At 49.8% G+C, this 17,904-nt stretch overlaps 1 protein-coding gene across 5 annotated transcripts in view; it reads right to left on the bottom strand.

Moving 5' to 3' along the window:
- The window catches only part of Mgat5 (mannosyl (alpha-1,6-)-glycoprotein beta-1,6-N-acetyl-glucosaminyltransferase), a 299,821-nt gene that overhangs the window by 7,568 nt on the left and 274,349 nt on the right, over window positions 1-17,904 (bottom strand). For all 5 annotated transcript variants that reach the window (XM_005390737.2, XM_005390738.2, XM_005390739.2 and 2 more), the window contains 2 exons: window positions 13,890-13,964; window positions 3,043-3,200 (listed from right to left, as the gene is read on the bottom strand). In XM_005390737.2, the coding sequence (XP_005390794.1) occupies window positions 3,043-3,200; window positions 13,890-13,964 (233 nt within the window). The remainder of the gene's footprint in view (window positions 1-3,042; window positions 3,201-13,889; window positions 13,965-17,904) is intronic.

Here is a 17,904-nt window from a genome sequence, read left to right as displayed (position 1 = left end):
GGAAAATGCACTGAATATACCTCACTGACCATCCCAGCTTGGACACGTGGCACATGGCAGTATTGCTCGTGGCCCCTTGTGTCCATGTGGCTGAGGAGACAGTACCACACCACCTAGTCACAGCCTGGGAGAAGATCCAAATGCAAAATCTGAACTTCAGTTTCCACAGAATGCTGACGGTTTTCACACCAGTGTCCAGTTGAAAAATCCTAACTTGTATCATAAATTGGGAGCCCCCTGTAATTTAAAATTTTACAATATATAATCTTAAGAGGTAGCTGCTGTTGCAAAGGAGGATTCACAGTAACACATGTTGCATTTTATGGAGCTGAGTCCTTCCCCTGGGGCCATGCAGGAATGGATGCTGGCACTGTCTGGGGCTGTCTGCCTTGTCCTCTCAGCTCTATTCTAGGTGCAGTCTTGGCAGAGTCATGCATGCTTTGGGGTGGCCTTTCCAGCACTTAACTGTCCCTTGCATGCAGAGAAGTTGAAAGGCTACCTGCTGATTCTCCTGATTCAAGGGCTTGATTTATGTGATACGTTAAAGTCATACTACACAATGAGGACAGGTGGTATGTAAAGGTCACAGACACCCAAGGACGGAAAGAAGCTGAAGATCAGATGAGAACCAGGCCCTAAGTTGGAGGACAACAAGCAGCCCTGGCTTGCTGGAGCCGCTAATTGCTAATTGGCCATGAATATGGATGGGCCAGGATTACCTCCACTCCGAGGAGGCACTCAATAGACTGCCAGATAGCTGGGGTTTTACAACATTATCAGTATTTACAAATGCATGAACAAGTTATTCAGTAGGGCTCTTATGTTCACAGAATTAATTTCAGATGGCTTTACTGCAAAATTATCATTCATTCCAGCCTGCTGGTAAGAAAACCCGAATCTCTCCAGTGGGATGAGTGAGGGTGAGTGATGCCAGGACGCAGAGCCTACAGCCCAGGCCCTCTGCTCTGTGGACGTGGCATAGGATCTGGAGTGGGAGGGAGAGGCCTTGCCAGGGGACTGGCTTTTTTTCTTTCTGGTTTTCTTTTTTTTGGTACAGGGAATTGAACTCAGGACCTTATGCTTGCCAGGCAGGCGCTTGTGCCGCTGAGCTATATCCCTGGCCTGGGACTGGCTTTTCTAATCTTGGCCTGGTGGTCTTGAGCCTGCTCTGCTGCCTGAAAGAAGGGGCCATTCTGCTCTTCAGCAAGGGCTGTTCCTCACCACTGCCCCATCACCCTGGATGTTCCTGTCTCCAGGGAGAAAACTGATGAGACTGGCCACCTGCCCAGGTGTTGGGTGTCCTTCCTGTCCCTGCTGACCTTGCCCGGGAGATGGGCTGCCTGTGCAGGGCTGCTGGTGTGGACTGCATGCTAGCTTTCAGGCAGACCCTATGGCAGCACCAAGGCTAAAAGCCTAACTCCTGCCCAGGCCAAGAAGGAAGCTGCACTATTCAGGAGTCCTGGGTAGGTTCCATTCCCAGGAGGCTGCATGCAGATGGACCTGAAAACAGTGCTAGTGATTTTTTTGTTTCCGTTTTTGTTTTGTTTTTCTTCTGGTACCAGGAATTGAACTCACAACCTTGCGCTTGCCAGCGAGGTGCTTTGCCGCTGAGCTAAATCCCCAGCCCCCTGGACCTAGTGATTTAAAACATCCAGAGTGCTTGGCATTCTCTAAAAGGCACCACATTCCAGGAGTGGTCTGTGAGGAGCTGGTGCAAAGTCCCGCCTAGGACCCTAGAGGTCAGGTCTACAGTAGGGAGCTGGAAGTTTCTGGTGCCCTCAACAGCTCTCCATCCATGTCACAGCAGCCCCTCACAGCAGCCTCCCCGGCTGCTGAGCAGGGTGCACCCAGCCTGCCTCTCCTGGCCCGTGCTTTTGTGTGGATGGCAGAATCCAGGCAGATTCCAAGTCTGTCTTACCATAGAAAGAATGGGAATAAACAGCATCCCTCTGCGAGCTCTAGCTGTGCCGGAGGCCACTCTCTCTCAATGGAGTTTTATGCTGTGCTTGAGAATACGCTGCCTCACGGGAGGGGCCACGCCAGCTCAGACCACCACGCACAGTGACCACAGTGGACAGGCACAAAGCTGTAAGAGGGGCAGGCAAGCTCGGAGCCTCAGGCCCACCGTATTCCTTAAATATCCTCTTCCAGCCTTGGATTGGCTATTTAGAGTTGAGGCAGCGGAGTCTTGTTACGATAAACAAGTTTCTTGGAGAAACCTCCAGTCAGCGGGTATTAAGGTAGTGGGAGGCTACATAAATAATCAACACTAGATAATCAAGTCAGGGAGGGTGATAAGCAGTGGGAGAAACGAGCACTGATAGGGAACGGGGATCAGAAGCCAGGAGAAACCTTGCGTGGGAATTTGGAAACTGCAGATGCCAAATTCAAAATGCTAATGCAAAGGGGAACGCACAGTGTCACTAAAAGTACTCCAAGTACAAGGGGGAAAGTTCAAAAAGCATCAATGCAAGGGGCACCAGAGGCCCCCTCGGCCTGTGCCTCACTGCTGAGGGCCGGGCAGTCAGGCCGGCTCAGGTCCCTGGGGCACCACATCCCGAAGGTGCCTGAAGAAAGTGCTACGGTCAGCACTAGGGATTTGCTGGCAGCAGTTCCGGGCCAGCTCCTTCTCCCCATTTCTCATTCCTTTCTGATTCCAAGGTTGCGACTCACCTGTGCTCCGTGCAGCTTGGGCTCTGTGGGGCACTATCTGGGTACCTGGTCATTGCCGAGGGTCTGCCGGGCAGGTCTGCTGGTGCCTGTGGCTCTGTGCCCACTTCCACTCCTGTTCTTGGGCGCCACATTAGCAAAATGAACACCTCCCACCAGCGCCCAGCCCAGAGGTGGTATTATTTGTGCCACAGCCCCATTCAAATTCCAAGCACATCTGCACGCCAGGTGACTTCATTCTCCTGAGTGTGCTGCAGCCAGTGCCCTACCCACATCTTCGCCTCACTGCCCACGGCCCGGACAGAGACGCAACGCCTTTCCACCCAGCCCTGCCCAGCCACACAGAGCTGAGCTGCTGGCCCCCAGACTTACTTCAGCAGGTCCTTGGCCTTGTTGAGGTGCTGGAAGAAGGACGGCTCACAGATGAGCTGGCTCTCCTGGCACACCTGCTTGCAGGACTGCCCGGGCTCTGCAAGCTTCACCTGCAGGGCACTCAGAGGAGGCCACATCACTTGCCCGTGGCAGAAGTCCTAAAACGAAAATGAAGCCATCAGCCAAGCGACCGAGGAGACACAGGATACTGACAATGGGAAGCTCCACTCTGGGAGCGACAAAGGGGAGAACTGGGAGCCGGGCAGGTGCAGGATGGGCATGTGTGGGCCAGGTCTTGACCTTCCCAGTAGCCACTAGCTTCCTCAGCCACAGACGGGGAGACAACAGCAGGGTCTCCCCATGAGGTGTGAGGAGGACACTGCGCAGCACGCAGCACACAGCACTGTGCATGTCCGTACGCACCATCAGAGTCACCCACAAGCCGGCAGTGTGGCTGCCTAAACCGGCCCTCGGAGGCCCACTTTCAGGTCCGCCTCCCCCAGCAGATCTCTTCTCTCCTTGGATCCCAGAAACCTGGAGAAGCTAATCCAGCTTCATGATCAGCTACCTAACAATAGCGTTTCATGAGCGCCAGTTTTACCTCAGTGGCAAGATGTGGACAGTGTAAGGTGAAGGATCAAACCAAGGAGTCTGCAGGCATTTCTGATGTCCCCCAGCATGGCACCACATGCTTGGCAGGGACACGGTGCCTACTGGCTGACAACAGTCACCATGCCAGGTAGAAGATGTGAAGGAGCGTGGCATCCCCCTGAACAAGGTCAGACTGTGCGGAGCCGGGCACTCCAGGATCTAGAGGGAGTGAGGAAGACGGCAATGCATGGCCCTGGTGCCAAGCTTGCTCTCCTAGCACATGGTCAGTGGCACCAAGGCAGACTGTCTCTCAGTCCCCAGAAACCTGACCTGCTGAAGGTACTCTCTGTGCCAGAGACTGGGGTGGATTCCAGTAAATCCATTTGGGAGTGCTGGGTGGTTGGGATCCCACAGATATCCAAGATGGCACAGGACGGGCCAGGAAAGCGCAGCATAGCACAGCAGCACCGGAGAGGAGAGAGGCAAAGGGCTCGGTACAATCTAAAGGTTGAACTGAGCTAGATACCTGTTTAAAGACAAATGATACCCGCCCAGGAGGCAGGCTTCCAAGCGCCGACATGTCTCTGTGATATGCGGAGCAGAGAAAACAGCAGGGTAGGGAAAGGAGCCTGGTGCGCTCCTCCATGTGACACGCACTGGGGAGAGGCACAACGACGTGAACACGTGTGTGCTGCTCCCAGAACACCCCTGCTGGCCAGCCTGCCGCCGAGAAGCGGAACACGGTGAGCAAGCTGACTGTGCCATGCCTGTGCTCCTGGAATACTTTATTTTCCCACAGCTTGCCTCTCCCGAGCACTTAAGGAAATTCGTCATCTCAGTCTGGGGCCCACACAGGAAACGTGCCCTGCCCCACCCGGTGCCACGCGGGGCATCCCAGGCGCGGCCTCACATGGCCAGGGTGCTGCCCTTACGACAGGGAGGGTGAGCACCTCAGCACGCTGCACCCAATAGGGGCCTCCTTTTCTTTTTCTTTTTCAATCTTGCCTTGTGTTACTTTTAATGAATCAGAAGACAAACCAAAGGAATAAAGAAAATCCTTTCCTCCCAGCTACTCAGGCAGCCAGGTTTGGGTTCCATTCGGCCTCCCTCTTGTACCAGCTACTTGAACATCTGGGCAAAATATGTCATACTCAGAGCCTGTTTCCCCATCAGAAAAACAGAGACAACAACGATGATTTCCAACGGCCCAGGCTTCTTTTTCCTTTTTTCTTGTTTTTGGCACCAGGAGTCAAACTCAGGACCTTGCACTTGCCAGGCAGGCGCTTGTGCTGCTGAGCTATATTCCCAGCCCTCCTTTTTTCTTAAAGCAAATGATACTGTTCGCTGCTGAAGAAGGCAAGTGGCAGGTAGTGAGTACCTGACACTGACCTCTCTTGAGTCTGCCAAATGAGACCAGGACTGGAACAAGAGCGCAGGCCGCTGCTGTCCCCTGCATCACACTGCTGAGGAGGAGACAGGCTCCTGGCGTCGGAGTTTGGTGGTTAACAAACAAATGCTTCACCCAAAAGTCGGCAGGAAATCTGGAGCTGGAATCTTACCAGATTCCTAACTCGAGATGACATAAATACACCAATTACTTAGGGTACTAGGGTGCAGCTTAGTCTTCAGGACATGAGGCACAGGGATGGTAAGCAGAGTCCTGAGACCCGCGCAGCACTAGGGCAGGAAGACCTAGAATGGTGACTCCTTATATTCCCAACGATTTCGAAAACAACCTAGTCTTTTAAACTGTGGGTAGTGCAGTACGTGGGTCTTGGGTGGCCACTGTTTTTCTCTGTGCCAGTGTAGGGAGCCTTGTATCTTGCAACCCTGCCTGTCCCTGATGGCAGTCATTGCGTAGGAAGGATCAACTAATAATGATGAAGGGAGTTAACAATCAGAGCTGTGGGATATACAGGTATTTGGAAAAGGTAAAGCGTCGCTTGTATTTTTGGCTGGCTAATGCAGCACCTTTGCTTCTAATTCCAGAGGCGCAAACTGATAACTTCCACAGCCTTTCAACATTACAATAAAGAGATTTTAAAATCTCCCCCACACCAAAACCCATAGTATAATTGTGCAGCACAGACAAACAACCAGGAAATCTAGAATCAGATCACATCTGCATCAGAAGCTAAGCAAGAATTTCTCTGCTTCTTGGACTTCCCTCGGCCCAGCCTTGGGGCTACAGTTTGGATCCCAAATGTTCCTCAGAAGCCCGTATGTCACAAGCTTGTTCGCCAGCAGGTGGACTCCTGGGAGGCGGTGGAACCTTAGGGATGGAGTGGATTTTGAGCTCACTGGGGGTTTGCCTGGAACCCAGGCACCTTCCGGTCTCTTTCATTTCCTGGCATTGAGTTGGGCTTTTGTTCACTGACACATTTCCAACATGGGGGCCCCCAGGGCCTCAAGCAGTGAGGCCAACCAACTGTGGATTGGAATATTTACAACTGTGAACCAAAATACAACTGTCCCGTGAGGACAGTGATTATTCCAGGTCTTTGTTTTAGTAACAGAGAGCTGACTGACACATCTGGACGCAGAAGGGAACAGAAATCTAGGAAGGCTGAAAGCTGTTCTTGCTTTGATGACTTGTAAGAAAATGGGCACACCTCTCCCTAATATGTCCCCGAAGACAGAGCTGAAGGAGTGTCTAGGTTTGGGGAAGATTAAGACCCTGTTCCTTATTCATTCTCAGCTTCGTACCAGACTGTTTAAGCTGAGGTTACAAAAAAAGACCCTACTACGTTTGGGAAGGTGGTGATATGGCAAAGGAATGTGTCTCCAGTCATAACAAGATCTGAGACCAGGCCCCACTGCCGCGGTGCTGTGAGTGCCTTACTCCGCCTAGTCTTCAATTCTGGTGTTTCTGTTCGGACAGTGACCCCAGCCCAGAGGGAAAATGCAGGCCAGGGGAAGGCAGCAAATGACACGTGCTCCCCAGATGCTCCTCGGCCCCCTCCTTGGAAGGGCTGCCTCAACTCTACGTGGCTTTTGGAGACAGCCTTGGGGCATCTGCAGGGCCCAGGCTGTCCCTGGGTGCACGGACACTCTGGACCTCATCTTGAGCAGGGCAGCTTCCCCTGTAAAGGGAGAGGCTTGGAGCCCCCTGCTGTGGGGATCACGCGTCTGCTCCGCTCGTGTTTTTGGGCGCCTCAGCAGCCAGCCTTCCCGGGTCCCCCTCCGCGGGCACATTTAGCTCAGTTCTGCATGGGGGCTGCAGCCACTCTGCCACTGCCCACTGGGGGGAGGGCTTGGCGTCCTCCCAATAATCTGTTTTGGGGCCAGTAGGACCAGGAATAGTAAAAAGTAGCAGGAAGACCATCTTAAAGCTCAGGGAACCATCTGGGAAGACGGAAGGAGTCACCAGAAAGCATGACAGGAGGTAAGGTCGGAGGGGCTCAGGATCTGGGCTGTGATTCTGGCCCCAGCTGGGGGACTTCCCAGATGTCTTTCAAGATCTGTCAGCCCACCTCGCATGTCAAGTGCGGACAGTACCATCTGTCCTTCATTCCTGCGGGAGGAAAATGGACAGACTGACAAGGAGTGCTCCTGGGATGTTAAAGACAGTGCCCCAAGACTGCCCGGGACACGTGGCCGGGGACCAGAGAGAAGGTGAGCGGCCTGCATGACATAAGCTGATGTGTCCACGAGAGCCACCTCTGGGCTCACCTGCTTGTAGGGCACAACTGGAATGAAGCCCTTGTCTGAGCCCTCTCTCACTCACGGGTGCAGCTGCTCCTGAGTGCCACAGAGGTCACTGCTGTCACTGACTGCGGCACAGACTCACATGGCTGCCTTGGTATCTCCTTACCACAAGCGCTCATTCAATAAGCACCTGCTCTGAGGTAGGCGAGCACACATTCATTCATTGCTTTACACATGACGACTAAAGCCTCACACTGACTGTCACAAATGCAAACAAGGAGACCAAGTCCCTGGGCTCAAACATGTGGTGCAAGTCTAACGGTAGGGGCCAGCCTTTAAAAAACTTACAGAACAGGAGATAAAAAGCAGATGCTCAAGCAGGATCCCAAGGCCACATGGAGGAGGGGAAGAACTAACTCTACAGGGAAGGGGGAGTGCTGGTGGCAGCAATCAGAGAAGGCTTCTAGGAGATAGGGACTTCTGGGATGGGCTTTGTAGGCTGCACAGGAGTTAGTGGCTTACCGGTAACATGATGCTTTGTAGCTCATAAAGAGCTATTAAATTGAAATGAATGGTTTTGGCATCCTGGGATTGTAATAGTAGCAGAAGTAGGAAAGGAGACTATTCCAACCCAGTGAGGCGTCTGTGCAGCCAGAATGAGACACACATGATGATTTCCAATCTGGTTAACAAGCCCACTTTGAACGCACACCATCTGCATTCCTTTCTAGCAATGATTCAGCCAGTCACACGTTTCTCCAAGATGCGCCTGATGACTTCGACATTCCCACGCAGAAAGGATAAACCATGGGAAGGTTTTTATGCACTGACAAATGCATGAGAGGAAGCCATGCTCTCCACTGATGGGCACACGCCACCATTACGCGGAGGAAGGGGCCGCCTGTCATGGAGGGCGGGGGAAGACTGGGAGGAGACATTATTCGTGAGACACCCCAGGCTGGAGCACACAGGGCAGGGCGGCTGCCCACACACAAGCATTAGGTGGAGAGCTGTTGCCCAGGTGGCAAGGTCACCCGCTTGGAGTAAACAGAGTCTTGGGCACAGGGAGCCACAGAGAACACGGTGTGGCACGTGACGGGGTCTCCCCGCAAGCCCTCTACCACCGACGCTGGGCAAATCTTTAACAGAGTTCGGAAGCCCACAGCGCATAAGAGACAAGTGGATTTCTGCCGAAAGCCACATTATTTGAAACCAAGAAGACAGGTTCAGATGTACAGGTCTGGAGACAGGAGCTAGAGGAAGGTCAGGGATTTGCAAGGAAAAAAAAAAGGATCAGGTAAAGGGGCTGCTGAGACAGGTTTTGGGCTCTAAAAATGGGGTTGGGCCACGTTCAGCAAGCTGTTTGAGGGATAAGGGACACATTTATTATCGAGGCCTGGCACTGAAAGTGTTCAATAAATGCTGATGACTGACCTGTTGGCTAGATTAAATGCTCCTCAGGCACCAGCTCTGCCCCTCAAAAGGAAGCAAATTCTGTCCACATACGGCCCTGGGGTGCTTCCCGGAAGTGGGTGTCAATTTGTGTTTTCAAAAGGCAGCAGAGAAAGTGTCTGTGAGGTTGAGAGGCAAGAACTGCTCTCCATGATCGCCACATCCGCCACTCAACTGCACCTTGAGACTTCACATAAATCTGTGACACTTCCTAAGCTTTGACTTCGAGAGGCCTGCTCAAGAGACACGAAACCACAGGTCCGTACAAAGGGTGCATGGGGATGTTCACAGTGGCACTCAGCGCAACGGTCAGAACGACCCAGGTCGTTTGCAGTCACCCACCGGGTGACCGAGCACACTGTGGTCCACCCGCATGACACAGTGCTCTTGAGCAATAAGAAATAAGTTCTGACACGTGCTACAGTGTGGAAGAACCCAACATGATGCCAAGTGCAAAAGTCACAAATCTTCAGGAAAGCAAATCCGGTACAGAAGACAGATGAGTGGTTTCCTGGGGCTGTGGCAGAAGCAAGAACAGACTGCAAGCAGGTGTCACTCGGGGGTGATGGCAATGTTGCACACCCCAGAGGTGGTAATTGTACACCTCCAGCCATCTGCCAACAAATCACTGAACTGCACCTTTGCATGGCGTGAATTTCACGGCCCGTCAGGGAAGCACGTGGTTAGTTTTGGGCTCCCCGGTCAGGGAGTGGCTGAGGCTTTCAGAGCCCCTTCAGGGCCAGGGATACTTGTCAGCTCCAAATATGAATCAAGCCATTGATCCCTCCAAAGGCTCTATGGGATAAGCATCATCATCCTCATATTGCAAGAAAAGACACAGCACACAGAGGCGAGGGAACCTGCCCAAGGTCACAGAAAGTGGCAGCTCAGCCAGGCTGTGACATTAGGCAGCCAGACTCCGGGGTGCAGAACTTCATCATACTGGCTCAGCTCCCCAAGCTGGGCCCGCCTTCTCCACCTTTCCATGACTTCTCCTCTTTTGTCCGCAAACTGTGTCACCTCCACCATGCTCCCACCCCAGGACCCCCAGCCTCACTGTCACACTTGCCCTCACATCGGACTCCACTTGTGAAGCTGACTCTTCCGGTCTCTCCATGTCCACAGAAGACACTGCACTTGAATTATACAACTTTCCAGAAACCGTACACCCGTGACTGACTACCACAGTCAGTCACATGTAAAGGGTCTTTACAGGAAGTAGAAAATAAGAGCTGAAGAATGTATGTGTGGTTTTCAGAAAGCAATAGGAACACTGCTGTCCCGAAGAACCTGCTATGCTCTCTGGCCCAAGGTAAACAGATACCTTCTCCGCAAATGCATAATAAAAACTTTAATGAGTCTCAGGTCTTAGTGAGGGAATGACTGTGCTTGGTCTGAGTACAGGGGGGTTTTGCCTTGGCACTAACTTCCCCTCTGCTGCAGGCTGCATCTTTTTTTAGAGAGCATCTTTTTAGGGAGCTCGTTTCAAACAGTGCACGATCCTGATCCCTTTAGGTGGAGCAAAAGGGTTGGGGGCACAGAGGAAGGTGAGTATATGGGTTCTCTAGAGCTTGCTTCCTTCCCATGGGGTCCCTGCACTTTGCTGGTGACTGCTCAGCTCTCCCCTGACACCTGGGTGCTCTCAGTGGCTGTCAACTGGCTTCCTCCAGCTGCTGCTGCCTTCGGTGAGTATTAGGGACAACCTTGACCAAAGCAACTGTGTTTCACGTGGAGGACTCTGGGGGCCACAGTTGGCCACGTGAGCTCTGTGGCTCCCGAAGTCCACAGCACACGAAGCTCTTCCCCAAGCCGCTGGCTTCCTGTCCACCTTCACCGCAACTTGAAGATACTCTGCTAGCTATGAAAATAACAAATGTCCCAAGCTCTTCAATACTAGAACTAACACTCAAAGGCAGACAACCTGTTGTGTGAGTCAGTGGGCTTTGGCTTCTGCCCGGAGGGAGGAACATTTTAGGTCCAACAGAATTCCTGGTCTAAACTCAGAATGGCCCCCTTATTGCTCATGCACTGGGAAAATGTCATAAGGGATGCCCCGAACACAAGATTGTCAGAAACATTTTTCTACAAGACCTGATACCATCACTGCACTTAACCAGTGATAGAACCTTTCTTCAAACTTTTCTCCAGGCGCTTCTGATTTGTTTTCCCAGAATCAAATCAGAACACTTCAGCAGAGTCTCAGCTCCACTGCTCGCTGTCTCCTCCTTTCCCTTCGTCTCTCCTCCCCCTTCAGTCACACCTTTGTGTCCTAAGATTCATCAGTCCTTTCTTTTCAGGCATTGGTATTTTGACTTGCCCAGTCTTTCCCATCCTCCCGTTTTGCCTTCAGCCTGTGCCTCCCGAAGAAGCCTTCACACTCTCCCTTGACTCTCCCCCTGTCCGCCTGCAGGGTGAGTGATGTGACCTGAAGCACACAGGCTGTGTAAGGCTCAACCTATACCGGCTCAAGGTGTGGACGTGGCTGTCTCCTCCGTGAAACTCAAGACACCTGAGATTAGAGGCTGTGCCTCTGACATCTCTTCCCTGACGGCAGCACGGCCCACAAGATGCTCCAGGGACAAACAGTCACCAAGCACATGAATGAACCAACCGCAAAAACAGGAAAGAAGTCTGGATTTCTGTGAGCTGCACAACTCTGCCGAAATCTCTAAAGCTAGGAGTTGACGGGAAAGCGCGGTTTCATTAGCGTGTTTTTCAGAAGAGAATTTCAGCTCTGTGAATCCCAAGGCAAGTTCCTGGTTCCTGAGGCACACAGTCACTTACCTTCCTGTCCCTTGTTCTTTCACCTGGAAGAGACAGTGCACCTGCTATGTCAGGCACCTTGAGGGGAAAGCTGAACAAGACAGGGGCAGCCCCTCCATTATGAGCACCTAGCAAGGTCTCTCTCAGGAAGGGGATCTTCCTGCTTAACAAAGCCTAGGGACAGACTAGGAATGAAGAGGAACTGAGATTGTTGTAAGGACTGGCTGGGGCTTACGAACCTCAGGAAGGAAAGAAATAAAGGCCTTCAAATAGGCCTGACTGAGAATCCTTTTTGTCTCTGGTGAGGAACTATTCTCCCCGAGAGGAAGTGTATTCAGGAAAGGGAGAGACAGGTCTTTGGAAGCAGGCCCAGGGGTCTGGTAAGAGCTCAAGAAAGCCTTGGAGACGGACATTAGCCAGAGCTGTGAGGTCTCAAGACCCGTGGCCAAAAGGAGGCCCTGGAGCTCCTTCCATACCTTCAGGGAGGCTAAGCAGCTAGAAGAAGCTGAGGGACACCTGCCACCTCCTGAGCCCCCGGCAAATGCTGATGGTACAGACCTTACAGTAAACCTGCACAGCATCCTGATCCCACCCCCATGAGCCCTATCACTGTGAGTTTCCCATGATGCAGAGAAGGGGCTGATTACTACTGCGCAGATTCAGTGAGATGTTATCAGCAGCTCCTGTTACCCTCAGGATACATGTTCCAAGACCCTCACTGGATCCCTATATCCAGGTACAGTACTAAATCTTGTATGATGTTTTCTGATGTTTTTTCCCATGCATACTTACTTATAATAAAGTTTAATTTAAAAATTAGGCACAGCAAGAAATTAAGAACTGAGGTAAACATGATTATGCTGTCATAATAGTTATGTGAATATGGTCTCTTTCTCCCAAAATTTCTTATTGTATCATACTGGCATTTCCCATCCAGTAGTTCTGGATCGTAGTTGACCATGGGTAACGAAAACCTCAGAAAGTGAAACACAGGTAAGGGAGCTCTGGCGGCCTCTGATGTGTCTGGCACATGCGGCCTGGACCTGTACATATGTGGTTGCTGGTGTTATGAGAATATCATCACTCTGCAGTCATACAGAGACTGACAGAGCTAATGATTCAAACGCTCAGCTCTCATGAGGAAGTCTGATGAGTAATCTATTATAATTACATGACTATAATAGGCATGTAAAATGCTATAATACAGCATAATGTATCAAGTAATCAATAGTACTAGGTTGCATTTATTGAGCACTGCGTACCAGACTTTAAGCACTCCCTGTGTATTAGCTCTTGCAACTTAGCCCCTGGAGGTGCAGAGAGGCTGAGTAGCATGTGCCTAACTCTCAGGACCACACCCATAGAGTGCCGGGAGCGGAAGCCAGCTGCCCGGGCTGCAGAGCTGCCCTCTTGCCACTCGGAGAGCCCAGACAGCGGGGCAGGCCAGCCTGAGGCCTGCACCCCACAGCTTGGCCTCTCCCTCCCCACAGCGTCAGTCTCAAACCATCTGCTCTTCCTTTGAAGCCTCCACTGGGCATTCAATCTGTGTCTACTTGAATTTCTATTTTCAGTCGTCCTTGTCCCTCATTGTGTAAAGATCCCATAGTCGCCATAAAAGACCCGGCCTCACCCTTTAAGGGGAGCCCCTTATTTCTGGAATCTAGGCAAGGAGTTCAGCTCCCCCTACCCAGGGAGGTTTGGAGTTAGTCTATTTCTAGCTCTGTTCTGCTTTTGAAGTTCAAGGAATTAAAATGTTACACAAGGAGGGTAACAGTGCTCATGGCCTTTACCTCCAGGAACACAGGCCGTAGTTTCCAAATGCTGTTGAGGGTGGCGGGACTGGGTGCCCTCTCCCACAATGGAACTGCAGCTCTGCTTTGATCTGTTTTATAGCCCTAAGTTTCATTTGAAAATGGGTCTTATTTGAAAAGATGTTAGAAACCACTAAAAAGTCCTAAAATGCTTAGAATTTCAGAGCACGTCCTATTAAAGGAATGCTTAGAAATTGGTTTCTGTCCTTGCCTTTCTTAGGGTGAGAAATGAGGACAGAGCCATTTGTGCCCTCCCCCTGTCCTCATGATGCCCTTAGAACCTCCTGGGACATAGGCCTGGGAGTCAGAAAGTCTCCATCTTGACTACTGGGCGTTTCCTGCTATAAGATCCATGTGGCCTTCCACTGTCCCTAAGAACCTACTGCAAGGAAAGACTGGCTCTCAGGGAAAGCTGGACCGTGCTGCACTTCAAATTCCCACCAGCCATTATGCAGCTTCTGGAGTCTTCCAAAGCAGGCAAATGACCACAGCAACATGGTGAACACAGAACTATTATGGGAGCCCTCTGGGAAGCAGGGAGCAGAGGGCAGCAGAGACAGACAGACTTCTGACGTGCCTCACCTGCTTCTCGATGAATGCGTTGATCCTCTGTAGCATCCCCTCGCAGGTGAATTCATACGGCATGTATGGCTCAATCTGCAGAAACAGATCACGGCACCATGAAAGGGTTGGACACAGGACACCTGAGCCTTGCCAGATCGCCACTCACCCCCTCCAATCACAGGCACTGACACCTGCCTGGAGATAGCCACAGCCTTGGAAGTCACCAGACGGGTCTCATCACCTCATTGCTCTTCCCTAGGTGAAGACCCTGAGAAAATCACCTACTGTTCTATAGTCTCACACACCTTCTATGTAAAAGGGGTCTAAAAAAATCCCACCTCTTTTACACTGTAATGCAGATGATGAGGGAAAAAGTACTTAGTAGGCATACAACAAAAAGAGAAAATATCATTCAGTAGCAGCTCAGCTCCATGGGGTGAGGTCTACAGCTGTGAACCCTTTGCCCGCCAGGCCAAGCACATGAGTGGCACATATAGGAACTTAGCAAATCTGTTCAACAAAGGCATGACCACTGAGAGAGGCACACATAGCTGTTTAAGGACCACTGATGATAGCAGAAGCATCAGTCTGCCTTAGTAGTGAGATTAGCAGGCACCCCAAGCACTTCTACTATGGAGGCAAAGTCAAAGTGACACAATGAGCTTGGTTAGATGGCCCTAGGAGGCCAGAAGGTCAAAGCTGACTTCTGCTCATGCTGGGCTTTTAAGGCCAGTGATGAGTCTAGAAAGCCAAGACCAGGGAAGGCCGAGGTATGGAAGATATTCTGGGTGGAGTGAATGCCAAGAGATCTGACACGAACAGATGGAGGAAACGGAAGCTCAGGATTGTGAGGACTCGTGAGACAAGGGAGGGAAAGGGAATTGCTGGATTTGCACAAAAGCCTTGAGGTTTCTATACGGAGGGGCCTAGATTTTCAGGGCAGCAAGAAGGCGCATCACTAGGGTAGGTGAAGATTTCTGATTTGATACAGTGACCCTGATGAAAAGGTAAGAAACATAGCCCACACAGCGTTTGCCAACATGCTGAGGCCTGTGTTTTCAGGGCTGTACCACTGTGAAATGGGAATTTCATTTGGGAGAAAACCACCTACCATCCCACCTGTTACAGCTGCAGAAAACCCAACAGCATCTGTCAGTGTCACAGAGAGGGGCACCCTCACCAGTTCCCTCTTAAACCTGCACTTCTCTGAATCTACAGGACAAGGAACCGGACAAAGCAGGCCTGCTGCAAAGGGGACAATCAGAAAAGCGGGCATTCCCAGTGGGCAGCAGGTATGTGGGCTTGCTTGGGGCACACTCTCCCCTTTTCTTCTGCCAACTCACACATGATACTTGAAAACTTAAGCCATGCTTTCAAAGAATGTGACTGTATAACTTTAAATACACAACCAGACAGAGGAGGCATCATGGAGCCTGGATTTTAGCCACAGCTGTCCACATCTGTCCAGATAGCGCTAAAAGAGGCTGAGCTGGAAGCACTGTAATACAGAGGCTACTCCAATAGGAGAGAGGTCCGTACTCATCTCTGAAGAGCTCCACAGCCTTTGAAGAACCGCCTTTCACATCCCAGCATGCTCCTTCCCAACTCAGTCTTTTGTTCCTGTAGCCCCTCTCTGATTGAGACACAGCTCTTCCTACAAAATGTAAACTTTCTTTTAAAGAATACTTACTTGGGCCATGGGCAACTTTAGAAACTTTCTATAAATGGCCTGGAGATACATCTCCTCTCAAAGGTTTACAGAAGGTACTAAAGGAAACTATCTAAAACAGAGGACATAGTATGTCTGGGTTTGCATATAGGCTGAGTAGAATTTCCAGAGTAAAATAAACCTGCACTGGTGGGCAGCTGTCATGAGACTAGCAGATTCAGTGCCCTGGCACGAAGTAGGCTGAATTCCTGGGGTTCTCAACATATTTCAAAGGGCAGCCATTAGAAAACAAACTGAATTACAGGTAACTGGAAGGTCTCACTGCAGCAAATAGCACAAAGCAAAATGAAACAAAACACAACCTTAGGTTACAGTGATTCCAGGGGTCTAACTAGCCAACTAGCCATCTTGCCCTAGATGGGAGCAGGCCCTCTGATTGGGAAGACTCTCTCTGAGGGATAAGATGAAGCAGTTTTCTGTCCAACAGTGCTTCAGGAACAAGCCAAGGCCTCTTTGGGATATAGAATGAAAGAGAAGGCCAAAACCACATCCAGTCCCTGAAAAACCCAAGTGGAAAAGCAAGCATGCACTGCTTGTCACCAGGCTCTGTGGGAAACCGGCTCTCTCTCATTGGGTCAGGCCTGCAGGAAGGATGCCTGCAGGCTGTACTGTGGAGCTTCTGCTGGCCCTGGAAACTTCTCATGAACTTCCCATATTCTCCAGTATTTTCTCTTCTTGACTTCTTGTCCTCTGTCATGGTACCCACTCCTTTCCAAGTCAGGAGATGAATTCTTCAGGGAGCTGCTCTCAAAGGTCAGCTCAAGCCTCCGTGGTTTCACCTGACAGGCATGCTTTGGCCTCCTTCAATGAGAGAGGGGCTCAGGAGGTCTCAGAAGACCTCTGTTTGAGCTGAGGCTCCTCTATTTACTAACTATAGGATTTTATTTTATTTATTTATTTATTTATTTTTTTTTTTGTTTTTCTCCGGTACCGGGAACCGAACTCACGACCTTGCGCATGCCAGGCAGGCGCTTTTGCCACTGAGCTAAATCCCCAGCCCCTAACTATAGGATTTTAGGGTTAGGGAGATCTTATCCTCTCTCTTGAAGATTCCAAATGTACACTACATTATGTCATTCTTCTGTTCAAAACTTTCTGCCATACTTAAAAAATTCAGAATCCCTAAGGCTGCCTATTCAAAGCCCTCACACATTCCAGCTCCTGGGGACCCTTTTACTATTTCCTTTATTTTGGATGAGAAGTTGGCTGTGTTTGATATCATTATTACCCTGAGTGTAATAAATTTTTCTCTGGCTGTTTTCAAGAATTGTTCCCTATTTTTGCTTTCAGCATTTGATTATGATGTACCTGGATATGTTTTTTTTTTTTTTTTGTATTTATCCTGGTTGGGGTTTAACACGCTCCTAGGATCTGTAAATTAGTCATTCTTTATTTGAAAATTCTTAGCTGTTATCTCTTCAATTATTTCTTCTGTGCCATTCTCTTTCCCTTCTGAGATTCCAGCTATACCTAAGTTACCTGACATTGTCCAATGGACCTCACAGGCACTTCTCTTTCATTTTCTTTTCTCTTGGCATTTCTTTGGATAATTTCTACTAAAAAGTCTTGAAATTCACTGATTTTTTTTTTTTGTTCCTCTGCAGTGAACAGTCTGGTGAGAAGCCCACCAAATGAATTTCTAAAATTAATTTGTTTTTGATATTGTGGTTTTTATTTTTAACATTTATCATTTTGCTTAAAAAATAGCTTCTGTTTGTGCTAATATAGTTTGGACAATTAAATGCCAATATCTTATACTACGAGTAAGTAATTTAAAGATAATAATATGCAATGTGTACCATTGTTACCCTCCTGTTATCTTGTTTTGAAATTTTATTTTTTTCTCTTTAAAAGAAAAAAATAGCTTCCATCTCTGCTGAAATTTCCCATCTGTTCACATATGTTGTCTACTTCTTTCAGTAAGTTGCTGTCAGATAATTCTAGCATCTGAGCTATCTCTAGGCCTGGTTTTATTGACCTTGCTCTCTTTTTTTTCATTAGGGATTTGAACCCAGAGCCTTTGCACTGAGCTAAATCCCAGCTTTCATTTATTTATTTATTTTTAAATGTGAGACAGGGTTGTCCAGGTTGTACTTAAACTTCCCTGCTTCTCTCCTGCTTTACCCTCCCAGAGTTCTGGGGTTATAGGGATGAACTACCGCAATATTTACCTTCCTTGATAAGTCATGTTTTATTTTATTTTTTCTGAGAGTCACATAATTTACAATCTTGGAATTATATGTAGGAAAGATCAGCCTCAGACTTCTGATCCATTTCTAACGAGTACAAAGATTTTTTTTTTAA

The sequence above is a fragment of the Chinchilla lanigera genome, unplaced genomic scaffold, assembly GCF_000276665.1.
Source record: "Chinchilla lanigera isolate Chin_1 unplaced genomic scaffold, ChiLan1.0 scaffold00039, whole genome shotgun sequence".
NCBI classification, from domain to species: domain Eukaryota; kingdom Metazoa; phylum Chordata; class Mammalia; order Rodentia; family Chinchillidae; genus Chinchilla; species Chinchilla lanigera.
Note: the sequence above shows the minus strand (reverse complement) of the source record. Positions and strands in the feature narration are given on the sequence as shown.